The following is a 16,536-nucleotide window of genomic DNA, read 5'->3' as shown; positions in this document are numbered from 1 at the left end:
CAGCATTTGTGGCTTGTAGAGAGTTTAAAAACCAAGACTTACTTAAGCATTTATTCAAGTCCTTCCAGCAAAATTCAAGCATGTGCTTGCTTCCTTCTTGTGTTCCTTTTGCAATATTTTGGGCTCCCCAGACAGTAAAAGGCAAATTAGTTCACCAAGTCCCATGGAGCATCCACATCAAAAAAAGGTTGGTTATTTTTAATGTACCTCATGCTGCTTACACCACTATACTCTCCACCTTCCTGATTGCCTTCTTACAATGCCAATTCTCCTGAAAATAACTAAGACAAACTCTGTGAATACTTGGCTGTAAAGGTGGTGGTGGTGGTTTTTTTTTCCTTTTTTTCTCCCCATAAAGCAGGAAAGAACAAAAATCTGTTCTCAGTTCCTCTACTTAGGTGTGAAACTTGCCAGACGGCTTTCATACCCTGTAGGCGCTCAGTTCCCAGGAAGAAGCGTAGTTTCTCTCTACAGTAATGAACAAGCTTTTTTAGATGTTAAGGCTATAAGAAGATAAAAGGTTTTGCTTATCCAAGTGAGCATTTCCACTGCATTATCTCATTATTGTATAGTCACCTAAAAGGTCAACAGAATGAAATTCAATGTAATAGACTGATGTATTTAGTGAGCTACCAAAAGTCTTTATACATACTTAAAAAAAAAAAAAAAAAAAAAAATCACCCATAGTAACTCCAAGAGTGGCTTAAATGTTTTTCTTCCCTTCAGCCTAGTGTGGGCTTCCCAGTGTCCATTCCCACAGCAGTTTGGATAGAGCACATGTGGACAGTGATGGCTTGACTAAACCATTGATACAAATCTTCAGCAATCCTCTAGGTGACTGAAATTCATGAGATGTTTTTGAAATAACAGGTATCATGGGACCAAATTTTCTTTTGATGGACACCTTTCAAATTAACCTGCATGCAAAACTTGTATGTCATTTGGAAATGAAAATGAACCCAAACTTGGGAACTGGAATACTTCAAAATTTCTCTCTGCTCAAAACCTCTACCAAATGCCTCTCTGTTAGTTTCTCTCTACAGACAGGCTGGGAATGGACTTTACCAAACAGATTTTTGCCTGAGGAGCAATGTCTTCAACACATTTGCACTCGCCTTTCAATCTGAGGCACTTACATAAATAGCAGCTTGGTTAATGGGGGGCTACTTGTTATTTGCGCAACATTTTTGTAAGCAATAAGGCTGGTAAAGACCTAGCAAGTTCTGAAAGGTTTTTTGACCTGCAGAGTAAGGACACAATTGAATTTGGTTATGCAGACCTCAGCAGTGCCTTCTGTTGGAGCAGCACTTGCTGTGAGCATGTCTGTTCTTTCCACCCCAGTGCTGGGCCGAGGCAGCTCCTGAGCAGCCACATTTTTGTTTGTGGCTAAGCTTACGTGCCTATAAAGCTAGTGTGCTCTGGAGGACCTGTGTACAGCATGGTCTCATCAGGCACGAGGCCGTGTCAACAGTGGTGGTGCAGGCCTGAGCACCATGGGTACCTCGGGGCCTGGTGCTGATTGCTGCAGGGCCCTCCTCTGCCAGGCCTCAGAGCAGCTCTGAGGTTTGGGACTTCTTGCTTGAGAGTGCTGTGAATTGCATGCTGTGGTACTGCCCTGAACTCAGAATTTCTGCTGTTTACTATTAACAATGCAAATATGTTGGTATTGGAGTGAAAACTTGCTGTGCTTCCAGAAATTATGTCAAGGGACAAATTCCCATGTTATCAGCGAGGAGTTTTGGTTTCTTCTCATTTTTAGCATAGCTGTGTTTCATCAGGACTATGGGATAACTTTCTAGACTGAATTCTCTTCTTTTGAAATATTCTGCATAATTAAAATTGCACAAGTCTTTCTGTTAAAGAAAAAAATCACAAAACATGCAACATTATAAATAAAAACTAAGTGTAAATGTTGTAGATATTTTTTTCACACACAAAAAAAGTTCCTGGTCCATTTGGTTCTTATCCAGTTTTCTCCACTTGTTGGGAAGCTTTCATGGACCTGATGCCACACTTCTGCACGCACTAAGGAAGAAACGATATCCCTGGGATAAGGAATAAGCTGCTTACAGGAGTCTTAACAGTAGTTGTTTCCCTTTTCTGGTGGAAGCCCATTAGAGGCATGTTAAAATGTTTTGAGCACTTTACGGTCTTCTGCTTTAAATACAGTATTTAGAGCCTTAGAGAAAGGAGCGAGTGAGATTTGCCTTGTAATCCAAGCCAGCCTCCCCAGTGTGCCGTTCCCTCCAGCGTGGTTTTGTGATCACCCCCTCTGGCTGCTGCAGGGACCAGGGCAGTTTTGCAGGCCAGGTGGTTTATTCTTCATCTGAGAAGTGGAAATCCCCACTGCAACGCTCGCACAGAGCAGAAGTGCTGCCCCTTACAGAAGGGCCCTTTCCCCGAAATATGTATGCCAGCCCCAAGTCCCCTACAGCTTTGGGTTTTCTGGTACGGCACAGTGCTGCTCTCTTTGGGAGCTGAAGGGCTGCAGTGGTCCAGTGATAGCTTACACCAAAGGACTTTTCTGGGTCTGAGGCCTGATGGGTGAGCAGATGGGGTGTGGGGATGGAGAGGGCACTGGGTGTAGGCATTTTTGTGCCAAAGGCACTGCGCGTTCCTGCCGTGCTGCTGGTGCGCTGCGCAATGGTGTCACAGGCCCAGGAGTGCAAAGTCTGTCACTGAGAGCAGAGCTGTGCTACTTCCTTCACTCAGGGAAAAATCGTCATTTGTCTTAAAAGCACTTCAGACCTTAAAGCTCAAATGGACAGTGATCCAGCAGAAGCCTTTCCACTAACCAGAGCAAATATTTTTTAAGGTTTGGGGAAAAACGTAGCATTCATTTCCCATTAAATGCACTTTTGTATTTTCTGATTTTGTTTAGGCTAGAAAATAAAGTCCTCAAAGGCTGAAAATTCTTTTTTCCCCTTCTACTTCCACCAAGACCCCCAAAAAGGAAGTTCTACGACTCTGGTAGGAAACCTCTTCTTGTGAACTTGCCAATCTGTATCCAGCTCAGGCACAGCCATGGCTTTAGTTCAACAATAAACCGGTCTCCAGCTGTTTGGGCCTGATACTAATAGCCAAGTTCACCCATTTGTTCTTAAATTATGTGCCTTTTGGGCTGCAGAGCAGGCTCTTTGACAGACAGCTGAATGTTGGCAACCTGACTGCGAGGCTGATGACAGCCACACGGGCTCGAGCTCATAAATCCACTTTTTGGAGATGTGTGTACTACCCAAATCAGTAAAACACCGCAGTGTTAGCTGCAGACCTCAGATACACAAATCATTAAAAAAAGACAACGTTTGCTGCCTGGTTCTGAGTTCCTTTACTACGGCATCACCCTGGGCACCGGGCTGCAATTTTGTCTCAGCTGTCACAGCCAGCTTGTCTTTGCTGCCGCTGTTTTCAAAGACTGGTGAAGTACCCGTCAGGTGCCCCGCTCCTGAGACGTGTTACTGGAGGCAGCACCCCAGGCAGACCAGGCTTTGTTAGCTCTGCCATCTCACCGTCGGTCCTGTTCTCCCCAGCTCCCTGGGTGTTTGGCACCATCTCTGCTCTCAGACAAGCTTCTCCCAGCATGGCTTTTCAGGTCCTTTATGGTGCTTCAGAAAGGACTTAACCTGGGCCTGCAGAAGCTCTTGTAGATGCTGTGAGGACTCTGGTTTGCTATTACGTGGTTTCTGAAGCTCAGTAGTCTGCTTTGTATCAATTTAATTGCATTTTAGAATGAGCCAATTTAATTAATGGTTTCCCTCAGGATATTAAATAGTAATATATCAGATTCCTTACTGAAATTTATAAACGTTAAATTGTCTCCAATTCATTTCTGTAGTCTAATTTTGTCCGTTTCTTTTAAAAATGCAATCAAGCTCATCTGGTAATATTTTCCTTTAATGAACATATGTTGTTTGATCGTCAAGATGCAAGTCACCTTGACCTCAGTTTCAATTAGCATTTCATGCTGGGTAGTACAGAATACGTGTTCTTGCTATATTATCTATTGAAAATTAACTTTTGATGTGAGGCTTTGGAAAATTCAGTTTCAAATTTCCAAATAACCAAGGTTCTCAATAACCAAGGACAGCTCTCTGACAAGGAGCCTATTAAGCAGGGAAGGCTTTTACCCGTAGACTCCTTAAAAATAATAGTTTCACACTGAAAAATGCTCTGCTCTGATTTTCCTCTCTGTGGTTGCTATGCCAGCAGTTTCATAGATCAGGGAGGCTTCACGTATTTTTTCCTCCCTGCAGTTGTGAAACCATCTGGGGCTTTGGTTGCATTTCTGTTACAGTCTGGGAAACCTGTGCTTCTGAGGTGGTTCTGAGGTGGAGGGATGACTTGCACAGGGAAGGGGAGACGGGAGGCTGGGGTGCACGGGCCCTTCTGACTGCAGCACTGCTATGCTGAGGGCGCCTCTGCGGGATATAGCCGCCTGCACAGCCAAGGGGAAGAAGCCAAGGCTGACAGCTGGTTGAAAAAGTAGTAGGAGGATGCATAGTTTAGGTTTCCTATGAACCGGGACAGCTTTTGGAGCAAGTGTACACAAGAAAGATGGGCTTCACCTCGGCCATGCCTGGTTGGTTGCAGTTATTCTGGTGGCGTTATTCATCATTGAGGCTTATATGTTGGTTTTGTTTTGTTTTCCAAGCTAGAAAAACATTGGAAGAGTGCATAAATCTGGATGATGCATCACAAGCAGAGAAAATGATGAAAATTCTCTAATTGGGTAATAAAAATAATAGAATATAATAAAACTTGTGAAAGAATAACAAAGAACATTAAAAGTAAATAGTCCTTGATAATCACAGTACATAAAAATAGGCAGGGCAAGAAGCAAATGTAGATATATTCTGTGCACAAATGCTGCAGATCCTAAACAGGAAAAAAAAAAAAACTGTGTGTGAAAAGCAGTGTCTGGTTTAAATAAGAATGTAGACACAAAAAATATGTCAAAAGCTTGGTAGAAGTGGAATGCTGTAATAAGAAGAAACAAATCATACGGCCATGACAGCTCTCACCATGAGAAGGCGTATTTATGCATCTATCATTTTTTAAGGTGTCAAGAACAACAAAACAACCCACTTGCTGTGGAATCTTTAGATGCATAGAAAAGTTACTGTAAGTACTTCAGCCCATGTTGTTCCTACAGATACTAAAACATTATAGGGAAAGAGGATTTCCTTCCTTTTTTTTTTTTTTTTTTTGGTGGATTAATGGATGTAAGTAGCTGAAGGGGAGAAAAAGGACTAATAAATAGCCAGGATCTCTATTGAGAAGCCAGAGCAAACCACTGTTCAATGAACTCATAATTATCTGGGGAAACAGGTGGCTATTGAGTGACAAAGTTTCTTGAAGATGTCAAATCACTTGGGACAGTTTAAGCGGGTGTTATTCGGGATTGTTCAGGGCAGTGGGAATATGGTTTTTGCAATTCTAAGCCGCTAGATAAGAAAATGTCAGAGAACTTTGTATTGATGGAAACTGAATTTTAAGCTCAGTAGTGGCAGGAAATGCCTCCAGCAGTGCAAACTCAGAGATGAGCTCAAAATGATCTACTGGATTTTTAGGAAAGAGTTTGTAAGGTCATTAAAGGAACTTGTCTGAAAATGTAAGTTCAGTGCCACTAATGAGTATATCCAGGGAAGTTTTTCTCCCTGGTGACCAACAGGTAGGGTTTTCCTTATGTTTCTTGTTTCAAGGAAAGGTTCATCTTCATGCTATCACGTTAGGTAAATGAAGCTTATTATCCATCCCTTTCACTTCTAATTTAATCCTCTGGTATTTGGGAGGGTGTGTGTACATTCCTGTTTTAAAACATGATAATCTTGTTTTTGCTCCAGCCTAGTTTCTCGTGTAAAGTTTTTGCTCTGAATCTTCTCAAAAGCTTTTGATGGTATTTGTATAGAGGTTGCGTGTTTGTTTGTTTTAGTATTAGAACCCTTGACTTCTGTGTCAGGGGTTTTTAATAATTCAGTTGAGATCTAGCACTGGTTACAATTTTATACAGTTGGGGTGATATATAGTTTGCAAATTTGGTGGCGTTTGTAGGTTTTCTTGTAAGGACTTCTTTTTGCTTTGTGGGCACTTCTTATCTATAGTAGATATTCCCAGCTTCTTCTCTTTGCTCTGTTTTCTCTTGACATGAGTAGGCTTGGGTGCAGTCTGATAGTTATGCTGGAAACAGTTACTTAATAAGTAAAGTAAAATCTGTTCCATGGAAGTTTAATTTCTGAAGGATTGTCTTTTATGAGCTTCCATTCAGAGGCTGACTACGTAGTGTTTAAAATTAACTTATCTTAAACAATCAGAAAAGAACCTTCTGGTTTAAAAAAAAAAAAAAAAAAGGCCCCTCTCCCTTATGATTTTTGCTGTTTAATCTTTTTAAATAAATTTTAGTTTTTACACCATTATAACTTGGATGTGAATATTTAAATTGTGTTTGGACTGCTGACCAGAGCAGAAGCTACTGCAGAAGTCTCTCTTGCATTCACTGACTTGAGAATTGTGTAGGAAAATAATCAAAATGTGGTAAATCTCCATCTTCCTTCTCTGGATTATTACACACAGAGTGAAGTTCACTCCCCCCACATTCATGCTCAGTTTTGCAAACCCAAACTGCTGGGCAAGTGAAATTTATCTCCTCAAGGAACGGTTTTGGGATTCGTGCCCAAGGGCAGCTGACCAGATGCACGAGAAGGGAGGCCCACCGTGGTGCAGGGAGAATGAGGAAATAGATTGTTTTATGAAATTTAAGCAGCAAAATGAACTGTAAAAAGAGTTTCTCATGCTTGGATGAAGGGTATATCTGCATATAGAAGTATTCATATTAAAATGTATTTCATACAGAAACATTTTACAACATACAAGCTTTTCCTTCTTACTGTTAAGATAACTTGTTCAGCAGATTTGTTTCCTGCAAATTTGTTCGCTCTGCCCACGCAGATGCATTTGCTGTTCTGTGCTGAACTGATCCACATTTAAAATAAAAAAAAATAAAAATAAAAATCAGAGGGTTTTTCACTGGAGTCTCTTTTCATTAATGCCTTGCTGATAATATATGCAGGAAAAATGAAAAGAAGTCAAGTCATTTATTGTTTCATTTGAAGAAGTCGCTTAGGATTAATAAGATTATTCTTTTTCCATGAGAAGTATAATAGCTGACCTTTAAAAGAATGGTTTTATTGTTCTGACAAGATATTGAAGTACATTTTTAATGAAAACATTTTTCTAAGAATCACATTCTTAAATGTGAAAATTATAAATTATTTCATTGCGAGTGATTACTTATGCAACACCGCTGAAATCATAAACAAGAATTTAAACGGGAGAAAGATTAGCAGCCTCTCTGCTCATCTCTTCGTCCCCACCAAGGCTGGTAGAAATGTGAATGCAAGTTATAAATAAGGTAGTAGATATTTTAGAAACAGGTGTTTCTTGGTTGAATTGGAGCTCAACCAAAGTTTCAAATCTAGAACAGAAAGACAGAATTATCACTGTGTGTTAATTGCTATTTACTTAGACCTAAGCTAAAGAACAGTTGCAACTTTCGCAAATATTTGCTTTATATACGTTCTGAGAAGGAACTTAAATACTTCTGAGAATAACATTGGTTCAATTGCTTTATAAATAGATCCTCTGAAAGGCAATCTTGATACCTTACCGCAGTTTATTTTCCTCTAAATAAGAAAGTAATATATTGTCCTATTTTATCATCCTTCAGAAATCTCAGGAGCATCCTCCATTAAGTGAGAGCTAATCAGAGCTGATATACACTTCCTCTTGCCTCATCACTTTGGTGTAAAACCTTGCCTTCAAGTAGGAATCAAACCATAAATAGGAATAAGTAGGAGAACTTAGACTTTCGTGCCTTCCAGTGTACCTTCTTACATTTGGGATATGCCTGTGTATAGCTCCAGTTGTGTGCTGCCTACAGAAAAAAATAGCAAGGAAAGAAAATGCCTTCCTCCTGGCACAAACAACAGAGGCTGCTGTAGGTGGTGGCTCTCTGGCCCTGTTGTGAAGATCTGTTTGGCCAAACCCTGGGGAGAGATGCACTTCCTCACCTTGGCCTGTGTTTCTCACCTTCTTCCCCTCTGTACTTTGGGCTGCCAGCTCCTGATCTGCAGTTCCATAAGAGAAAAGTTGACTGGAGCGAGAAGGAACAGCAGTTTCTGCAAGGAGATGATGGTTGGCAATGAAGTTGTTCCTTGGAAGAAGCAGCTGAATGTGAGTGAAAATGGCTCCAGCACCAGAGGAAGCATCCTGCCACATCCTCCCAAAGCTTAAAACAAGGGAGAAGAAATACAAAATGCCATGTATAGCAAATCCCACCCTCCTCATGCTGCTGGTGGAGGCAGCGACAGCCCTGTTTCCTCCCAGCTCCCCTCCCCATTTGTGGCTCCTGCGCAGAGGCTTTCAGTCACTGCAGGGGAGCTGTGGAGCTCCCTAAAGACCAAGAGCACTCCTCTTTCTCCTTGGCTTTGCCCCAGACAACCTTCGGCAACTTCACAGGAGTTATTTCTTATTTACATTAGTGTAAGCGAAGGGCTCGGCTGCAAAAATGCTTTTTTGAGCCTCCCATAGAAAGTTTTCTAATGACTCATTCACCATGTACTTTCTACTGCTGGACTGATGATTTGTATGAAGAGCAAAGAGGAGCCTGGGAGGGGGGGAATACAAGACTATATTTCTTGAATGCCCCCTTCCTCCTCGCGGTGCACAGAGCACTGATCCTTTGCCATCCCTGTGGTGTGTGATGTTTGACTCCACGTCTTGTAGTGCACATACGTCTTGCAGAGTGGGCCTGGAAAGTGCCGAATGCATTTGAGGTGGTGGACTACCTAGGAGGAGTTCTGTCTGTCTGGAGGCCTGCACAGCCTCCCTCCTTGCAGACTTCCACTTAACCCATCTTTGGTTTGTTTTACCTCCCTGGAGAGGAGCCCAGCCCCGCTATTTCTCTGGCGCCACCCTTGCAAGTTGGCTGAACCATGTATATTTTTTACGTGTGTGTGTGTATGTATTAGTTTTGGGTAAGCAAATGCAATTGTGAGAACTTTTCAGTTATTTTTTTATTGCTATTGGCAGGGTTTAAAACCATTTGAAATACTGCCATGTTGGCTTGTGCTCTGTAAGAAATGGGGGGAAGGAATCAGCGTCTGCCAAATGGAAAAGGATGAAACTGGTGTAATGATATGTTGCAATCATGCTGCAAAACCTACCACAGTAAATTACTGCTGTAACAACCTCCTTCCTGTTGCTAAAGGCTCCAGCCCAGGCTTTTTCACATCTCTTCTCGATGTTTCACTTATTGAGAGAAGGTTACCTCTGCGACCCTCAGCACTGTGCGAGCGCTAAGCTGCTTGGAGGATGGGCTGAAGGGAAGGAAGCCAGGAGGGTCAGGTGCCTGCTTTTGGCCCAGGCAATACCCGACCTGAGCATCATCAGTCCCTGGTGGTTGACCAACCTGTGCCAGTCCCAGCGCTGCTGGCAGGGCTTCCCCAGCACATTGGTCTATGCTCCGTGGACTGTTTTTTTCCCTCAGTTTGCTTAGTGGTGGTCAGTACCGCTATTTGTAGGTCACCTGAAGTTTTCAAGGCACTACTTGCATAGTGCAGCTATCAGCACACTCTGCGCTTGCGGCAGTGGTTTAGCCAGACTCGGTGGCCTGGGGAGATCTGAGGTGGCCTGTGGGAAATGAGCTGCATCTCCTGCTTTCATCCATCTCAGACGCATGTCCTCCCTGCAGATGTTGTGCTGTGCTTGGCACGCGGTAGTGTTTTTGTGAACACTGAATGAAGGAGTGAAGACAGAGAGGTCCAGAAAACCGAATTACTGTCCTGGTTTCAGTGATCCTCCTAGAGGGAGGGGAGAAGGTGACAGCCTCAGTGTGGGAAAGTTTTCAGGGCTGCTCTCCAAGTTGTTTGTGCTCTGTGGAGAGAGTGGTTTGGGTCTCCTGAATCCAACTGCGTGTTTCTGAAAGAATTATTAATCTGTTTAGTGGAAGGAGGAAAGAAAGTCTGCTTTTTGAGGGGAGAGCAGTGAGACCCTGGTGGTTTCAGAGCTGTAATGTGGTGGCCCTTTGACAGTACTTTCCAGAAAAGTATCGTACAAAACTTCATCTGAAGGTTAGCACTGAAATAGGAAATCACTGGGAGGAGCTCAGAGCTGCCTCGTGCTTAACCTCTGCAAACCACCTCGTGTGATCCAGGCTGTCAGACCGGGGACCATGGTGACATCTCTCGTGTGGGTTTCACCTCATCCTGGAGTGATGGCCACTGAGCACTGAGGGTGCTGGAGTTGCACAGAGCCGCACTAGGAGACCCTGAGAGTGGGGTGTGATGGGAGCACTCGTTCCTCAAGGCACCTTCCAGGCTGGTGACCCATGGGGCTCCCCGCACCCTGTGCTAGTGTGCGTGCTTAACTGGGTGCTGCTTCAGCTGCTCCCAGCCTTTCCATAGCCAGCCCTGCTGTGCTGTTTCCCTTGGATATGAATGGACTCTTTCTATTTTTTCTTATAGGCTGTTTATACAATTAAATTTCCTTTCTTTTTTTTTTTTTAAAAAAAAAAAACAAAACACATCATTAGCTTCCTGTGCTTGAAGTTCACCACCACATCCTTGCACTCCCCAAGTCCCTAACCTCTGTTGCTTCCAGTAATAATAATAAAACGTGAAAAGGCTTGTTTTGTCCTCTGTACAGCTACAACAAAATGGATGTAGATTTAGCTATGCTTTTTCCCTCAGTTATCTGGCAGTGCTCGCTTTCTCTCTCTCCAAGTCTTCCCTGTGAGGAACGAGCACAGCTGATCACAGGGATAAGGTTCAGCTCAGGGAGCGTGTGCTGGCCAGGGAAATTTTTTCCCTTTGATGCCCATTGCTCCCCACCTCTGGTGTCTCACGCACGTTTTGCATTCTCCAAGCTCAAAGTCATCCGAAGGCACAGGCCAGAAGCAGCTTCTCTCCCCTGGCTGCACAGACCAGATCACCCCAAGGGGATTTTCCCTTGTTCAAGTCACCAGTGAAATATTTTGTATGGCTTAAGCTGAGGTATCCAACTATTTCCCAGCTCCAGCCAGCATGAACCAAAGGCTGTTAGGAAGAAACGCTGTCTGTTACGTTAATGTGAGTAGTCAAGAAAAGCCCCAAGTAAAAGCTCTGAAAATACGGGCTGGTTTGCCAAATTCTTTCTTTCTCTTTTCTCTTGTGAGGTTAACTAGACTTTCTCTCTTAAAATGAGATTTGATATTTATGGGAATATCTCATTCTCTGTAAAGATACTTTTTTGTGTGTGTGAACAGACCAAGCTACATACAAACTGCATGGAACAGATAGGTTGCAATATGTGTAAAAGAAATGGATATTTTTATATTACAAAAGTGAATGTATCTTATCCTTTCTTACAATGGATGCTCTCTATGGAAAATCAATTAAAAACAAGAAGGGAAAATAAGAAACTTTCTCTGCTGCTGATATAAAATGACAGAGGAGGAACTTTCTGAATTATAATGGGTCTAGCTAAAATACCTCCCCGAGTACTCCTTCCAAAAGAAGATTTAACAAGTCAGAAGTCCTGCATACCGACGGGATCAGTCTGGGCTACTTGGTTCAGTTTTGGATCAAGGGAATTTGGTTGTATTACTTGTGATATTAAATTCTCTTGGCTATAAGTACCTTTAATCATGAATGTCACAGCGTATCCCTTTCAAACAATGTTTGTGTAATTACCCAAAGTGGAAAGCAAAGGGAGTGGAGTGTGGTTTGGTGTTGGACTAGAAAGGAATGGCACATCTCATGATTTGCGTTTAGTTTCAGTGTTGTGCGGACAAGGCATCGGGAAAAGGAAAGTGACTTGGTGCTGCCGCATGAGGGGAATATTTCTGCTGCTTTGCTAATGTCAAAGTTGGTTTCTGGCCTTTGTTGCTTCAAAGAAAATGTGCCTGGAATCACACCAGGGGTGGCCACTACCACCCCATGTCTTCATAGCAGGTAGGGAACGAGAGGTGCCTGGACACCGCTCCCCCTGTGCCACCTGGAATGGGGGCTGCTCTTGCTCCGGTCACTTTGTGTGGTTTAGATTCACTGGCTGCGAATGAGGAGAGAAGGGCTAGGTGCTGCAGCCCACTTGCCTGCATTGCTTTAATCCCATTGTGGCAGGGAGAATCATAGCAGTGAAGCCCATGGAAATGTAGATCACTGCTGCTGAAAGCTGCCTCACTGAAGGGATTTGGTTTATTATTTCTGTAAGTGTATTGCTCTAATAACACTGGGTGTCAGGCCTGTATCCAGTGAACGAGGATTTGATCAGGGAGCGTTAGCTCCAGGAAGCCATTTTGTTGCTGTCATGGCTAATAGCTTGTCAGAGTTTCCAAGGTAATTCTGATTTTTCAGGAAACCGATTTCTTGATTGTTTTAAAATGCACTGGGCTTCATCCTGCATCAGCCTAAGGAACGTGCTTCTTTATATGCTATTTTTTGTTGGAGTACTCAAAGCAACTTTGCTTTGTTTATTTGTTTTTCTAGCTTTATTAAAGCTTTTCTTTTCAGCAGACGTGCATCCTGCCATAGGGTTTGTCTCTGTCCTTCCCCTGCTTGCGGCCCACTGCTGAGATGGACAGAGCTGTGGGTGGATGAGCGTGCAGCCGGGAGATGTTCCTGCCAGATGTGACTCCCCCCTCAGCTGCAGGAGACAAAAGGCATTTTTACTCTGCTGTACCACTAGATGGGGAAAGTGTATTTACATTTTTGGGTTGTGAAAATGAAGCCAGGCAGCAGTACTGGAGCCTTTGGTTGTAATGAAGCACATCAAGCGTGTCATCTGCAAGAGGTGCGTGCGGATGACTCAGACTTGCCCTGCTCTTCAGCAGCAATGCCGCAGCTCCTCTGCAAGGAACCAGGAGCTGAGCCATGCTGGAGCTTGGCGTGCTCTTGGGGAGGTACTCTGCAAAACCGGCCCTTACTGTTCCTACCCTGCCCCTGTCCCAGCTTGTCAAAGGTTTCTGTGGCATGGGGCAGCAGAAGGGTGGCTCCCTGAGACCAGGGGGTGCCCAGACATCTGTTGGCCCCTGCACACACCCCGCAGCTTCACATGGGAAATGGAGAGAGGGCATAAATGGTTCAACAAATTTCTGAAAAGAGCTCCCGAGGCCAAGAAACCATCTGGGTACCTGAGAGCTCATGGCAGGTTCAGGGCAGAAGCATAAGGCAACACGTGCTCAGGGCCTTCTCTTGCAGGTCCCTGGGATTATTTTACTTGCTGGGATCAGGGTCTGGTGCTAGTCGGTGTTTTGACTCAGTGTTAGAGTAATTCAACAACTTTCTGTATGCACTGCTACTTACAGAGTGGATGTGCCTTCTACTAAGCTGTGTAAAAATTTCCAGACTTACAAAGGAAGTCCTTTTCCTTTGTAAAGCACCTTTATTTCTCTATCGCTGTGCTATTTTGGGGAGGATATTTAAAGTGGTGCAACCATCACAGAGAGGTAGCAACTATAAAAACACCCACCTCTACCTGTGCAGGCAGGGAAATGAGCCATACCACAAGAAGTTGCCTTCATGCCAGCATGCCGGAGGCTGTGCAGCTTGCTGTTGCCACCTCTCCCTGCCGGTCTCCAGCGGGCACCGGGTCTTCATGGGGTTTTGGCTGCCTCCTCACCACGCAACAGAATTGAGCCTTGTTTGTTTGTCATAGCCGATGGATCCTCTTGTGAAAGCTCAGTTACCCCAAATCAATGTCAGTTCAGAAATGAGCCATAAAAATGAGTTTAAATAAGTACACCTGCATCTTTTTGGCACTTGGAGTTACTGTAAACAGCTTAGAGCAATATATGTACGAGTGTTTATATCCTTTCAAATACCACCACCAAGCAACTAGAGTGCCAAATGTTTTGCAGCAGTTGTGTGCTTTATTGCTGCATGTACTTTATGAGAGGAATAATGTCTTTGGGATAGAGTCTGGAAGTCAAAAATATGAAGGAAAAGAAGATGCCTGCAGGCAAGAGTTGCAGTTATCCCTTGTGTGGTTGCTACTTGCTGTTTAGGAAGACCTCTTATGTTTAACCAGATTTTTCCAGTAGGACTCTAAACTTTATCAATGGAGTAAATTGTATGGGGTCTGTTATTTCCATGCCTCTGGCTATGAGAAGTCTGTCATGTACCACAGCATGCCTGGAGATAAATGATATGTGGAAGTTTTTCCCTTTTGATTTGTAGAAATGCTTCCATCGGGAAAATCTTGGGCCAGTGCTCCTCTCAAACCAAGAAAGTGCTGGTACAAGAGCAGCAGCGCAGTGTGTACGCAGGGAAGTTGAGGTGCCTGGGTAGCAGCAAATCATTTCTGTGACATGAAATAGAGGTAATTTTTTCATTTCATGAAGTCACCAGCTTTTGATTTCTTATCCAGAAGTCTCGAAATGATTCATTCAGGACAAAAGAATTAGTTTTATTTTAAATATGAGGAAACAGAGAGCATGAGTGTACACACATACACAGGAACAGAGCCTCTCTCCCCCTTCCTAGTCCAACTTGTGACTCTACTTCAGATGGGATACATGTATATACCCAGGGCACCTCAATAATGGGAGACAACCTTCTTTAGGATATCTGCCCTGATTTTGGTTGGAAAATCTTCCAGAGTGCATTAATTCTTCATCTGCTGACATGCAGTGTTGTGGCATGGCAGGTCGCACTGCCCAGCCCCTCAAGACGAGAGGTTCTTTGCCTGAAAGGTAGATGAACATCTACCTGATCTCTTAGAGTAGTTTTTGGGCCTCTGCTGTGCTGGAGGGTTGGCTGCAGTGTGAGTGGAGATGCTGGTGGCAGCAGGGTGGGTGGGGGCTGCTGTGCTGGGCTGGCTTGTGCGGGCTTTCACAGCAGGCTGAAAAGCTCCGGGCTGCTCGGGCATCCTGGCCAGCTAGGCTGCCAGTGGTCACACTGCAGTGATGGCAGTGCAGAACACTTTTGTGCCTTCAAATTAGCTTTCACACATCGTGATGTGCACAGGGCACTTTATACACTCATCCTTCCAGACATGCTAGGGTTACTCTGCGTCCCAAACCTTAAAAAGCCCTTTTGTGCAGAGTTAGATGATGTCTGCCAACTATCCCCCATGTCTGATGGAGCTGAGGTTCAAAGATACTGCATTAAAATTAGGTTTTAAAAATTCATCCATGAGCAGCAATAGTGAAATTTAGTGAATTCCCTGGGCATTCAAGTGTAATAGAAATGCGGTTGCTACATTCTTAGCTTGTATTTTATGCTCTTTGTCAAGAACCTATTTGTCTATTACCTTGATTTATTTATGGTCACTCTTTGGCTGGTGAAGGAGCTACCACTGAGGTTTGCTGCTGCTGCTTCTGACCATTCTTCTGCAACCATTGGTTAAAGAAAAAGGCTGCAGGCCACACATGCCATGTAGAGGATCAGTACCTCAGCAAGATAGAGGCAGGACAAGATTGCTTATTCTTCTTGTTTGGGATGTGGCTCACATGAGTTGGTTTTATATCCTGAATTCTGGAGAGAGGCATAAATACGAGACCGACAGTTTCCTTGGTCCTCCAAGGGCTTCCCAGAGCTCTCTGTCTGAGATTGCATTTTTAATGGAGGACCATCTGCTGCAAACTCACACGTTTGTTAGCAAATGCCTACCTAGTGCTGTTCAAGTAACACCCAAGGTAGATGAAACAAATTAAGAAATTATGCCACCTGCTTTTCTATTTGTTTATCTCCTTGCATTTCACAGCACATTGTATATAGTCAGTTTTACTATTCCCCTGCACAGTCTGTCAGAATTTGTTTTTGTGGGGCTTTTACACATGCATTGTGAGAGATAATGGAGGGAAGATTGTTAAGTCACAAAAATAAATAGCTGGAATGCAGAAGTGCACTGCCTGAAGCTATCTGCTAACTGAAAATGGCTAGATTTGTAGTAAACAGCAATGTTCCTTCAAAGCCCAAGCTATCTTCAGCCTGGAAGTGTAAATGTAGTTTCTTGCCCTCTCCCCAGTGGTTAGGCAGCAGTTCCCAATGCAGGTGGGAATCGTCCCTCTGCTGCTTTTCGAGCCCTCTAACTACACTTAGTTAAAGGACAGACGCATCTCATTTGATTTCTAGAGTAACTTACCAAACTTGCATCTTTGCTTTCTACCTTCTTGACATCTAGATAGTTCATATAATTTGCATATTCAATTAAAACTGATTTGCTTCTTTGACCTTTGTTATGCAATGTGAGCTTTAATTGGCCGCCTACTATTTCAGAGCCAACATAATTAGCAAAAGCCTTTTAATTACAGAGATATGGTTGAATTCCTGAGAGTTACATTTACAAAGCTAAGCACCAAAATACTGTGAAGCGGCATGTGGCCATTCCTAAGGTCTCAGACTCCACTGGTCTTAAAACCTTAGTATGCATAAGATACGCAACGTACACCTTCATCTTGCCAGGCTCTGCTGTTGTCAGGGTAAGGACCAATGGAAGGTCGAAATTCGGGCTGTAGGAACTGGCTGGGTCCATCGCTATGTGGTGCTGGGGACCTGATAC

General features: G+C 43.6%; 1 protein-coding gene across 3 annotated transcripts in view; it reads left to right on the top strand.

Annotated features, from left to right (window-relative positions):
- Positions 1 to 16,536, top strand: part of PHYHIPL (phytanoyl-CoA 2-hydroxylase interacting protein like) — a 122,251-nt gene that overhangs the window by 2,586 nt on the left and 103,129 nt on the right. The window contains exon 1 of one of the 3 annotated variants that reach the window (XM_050711934.1): positions 11,043 to 11,123. The exons of 1 other annotated variant lie outside the window; for it this stretch is intronic. Coding sequence is in view for 1 of the 2 variants with exons in the window: in XM_035571414.2 (XP_035427307.1) it covers positions 11,933 to 11,987 (55 nt within the window). In the remaining variant the exon portion in view is untranslated. Of the gene's footprint in view, positions 1 to 11,042; positions 11,124 to 11,809; positions 11,988 to 16,536 lie in introns of those variants that run through there. One more of the 3 variants, XM_035571414.2, reaches the window with a different exon arrangement.

The sequence above is a fragment of the Cygnus atratus genome, chromosome 7, assembly GCF_013377495.2.
Source record: "Cygnus atratus isolate AKBS03 ecotype Queensland, Australia chromosome 7, CAtr_DNAZoo_HiC_assembly, whole genome shotgun sequence".
Lineage (NCBI taxonomy): Eukaryota > Metazoa > Chordata > Aves > Anseriformes > Anatidae > Cygnus > Cygnus atratus.
This window is presented reverse-complemented; position numbering and strand designations above follow the sequence as displayed.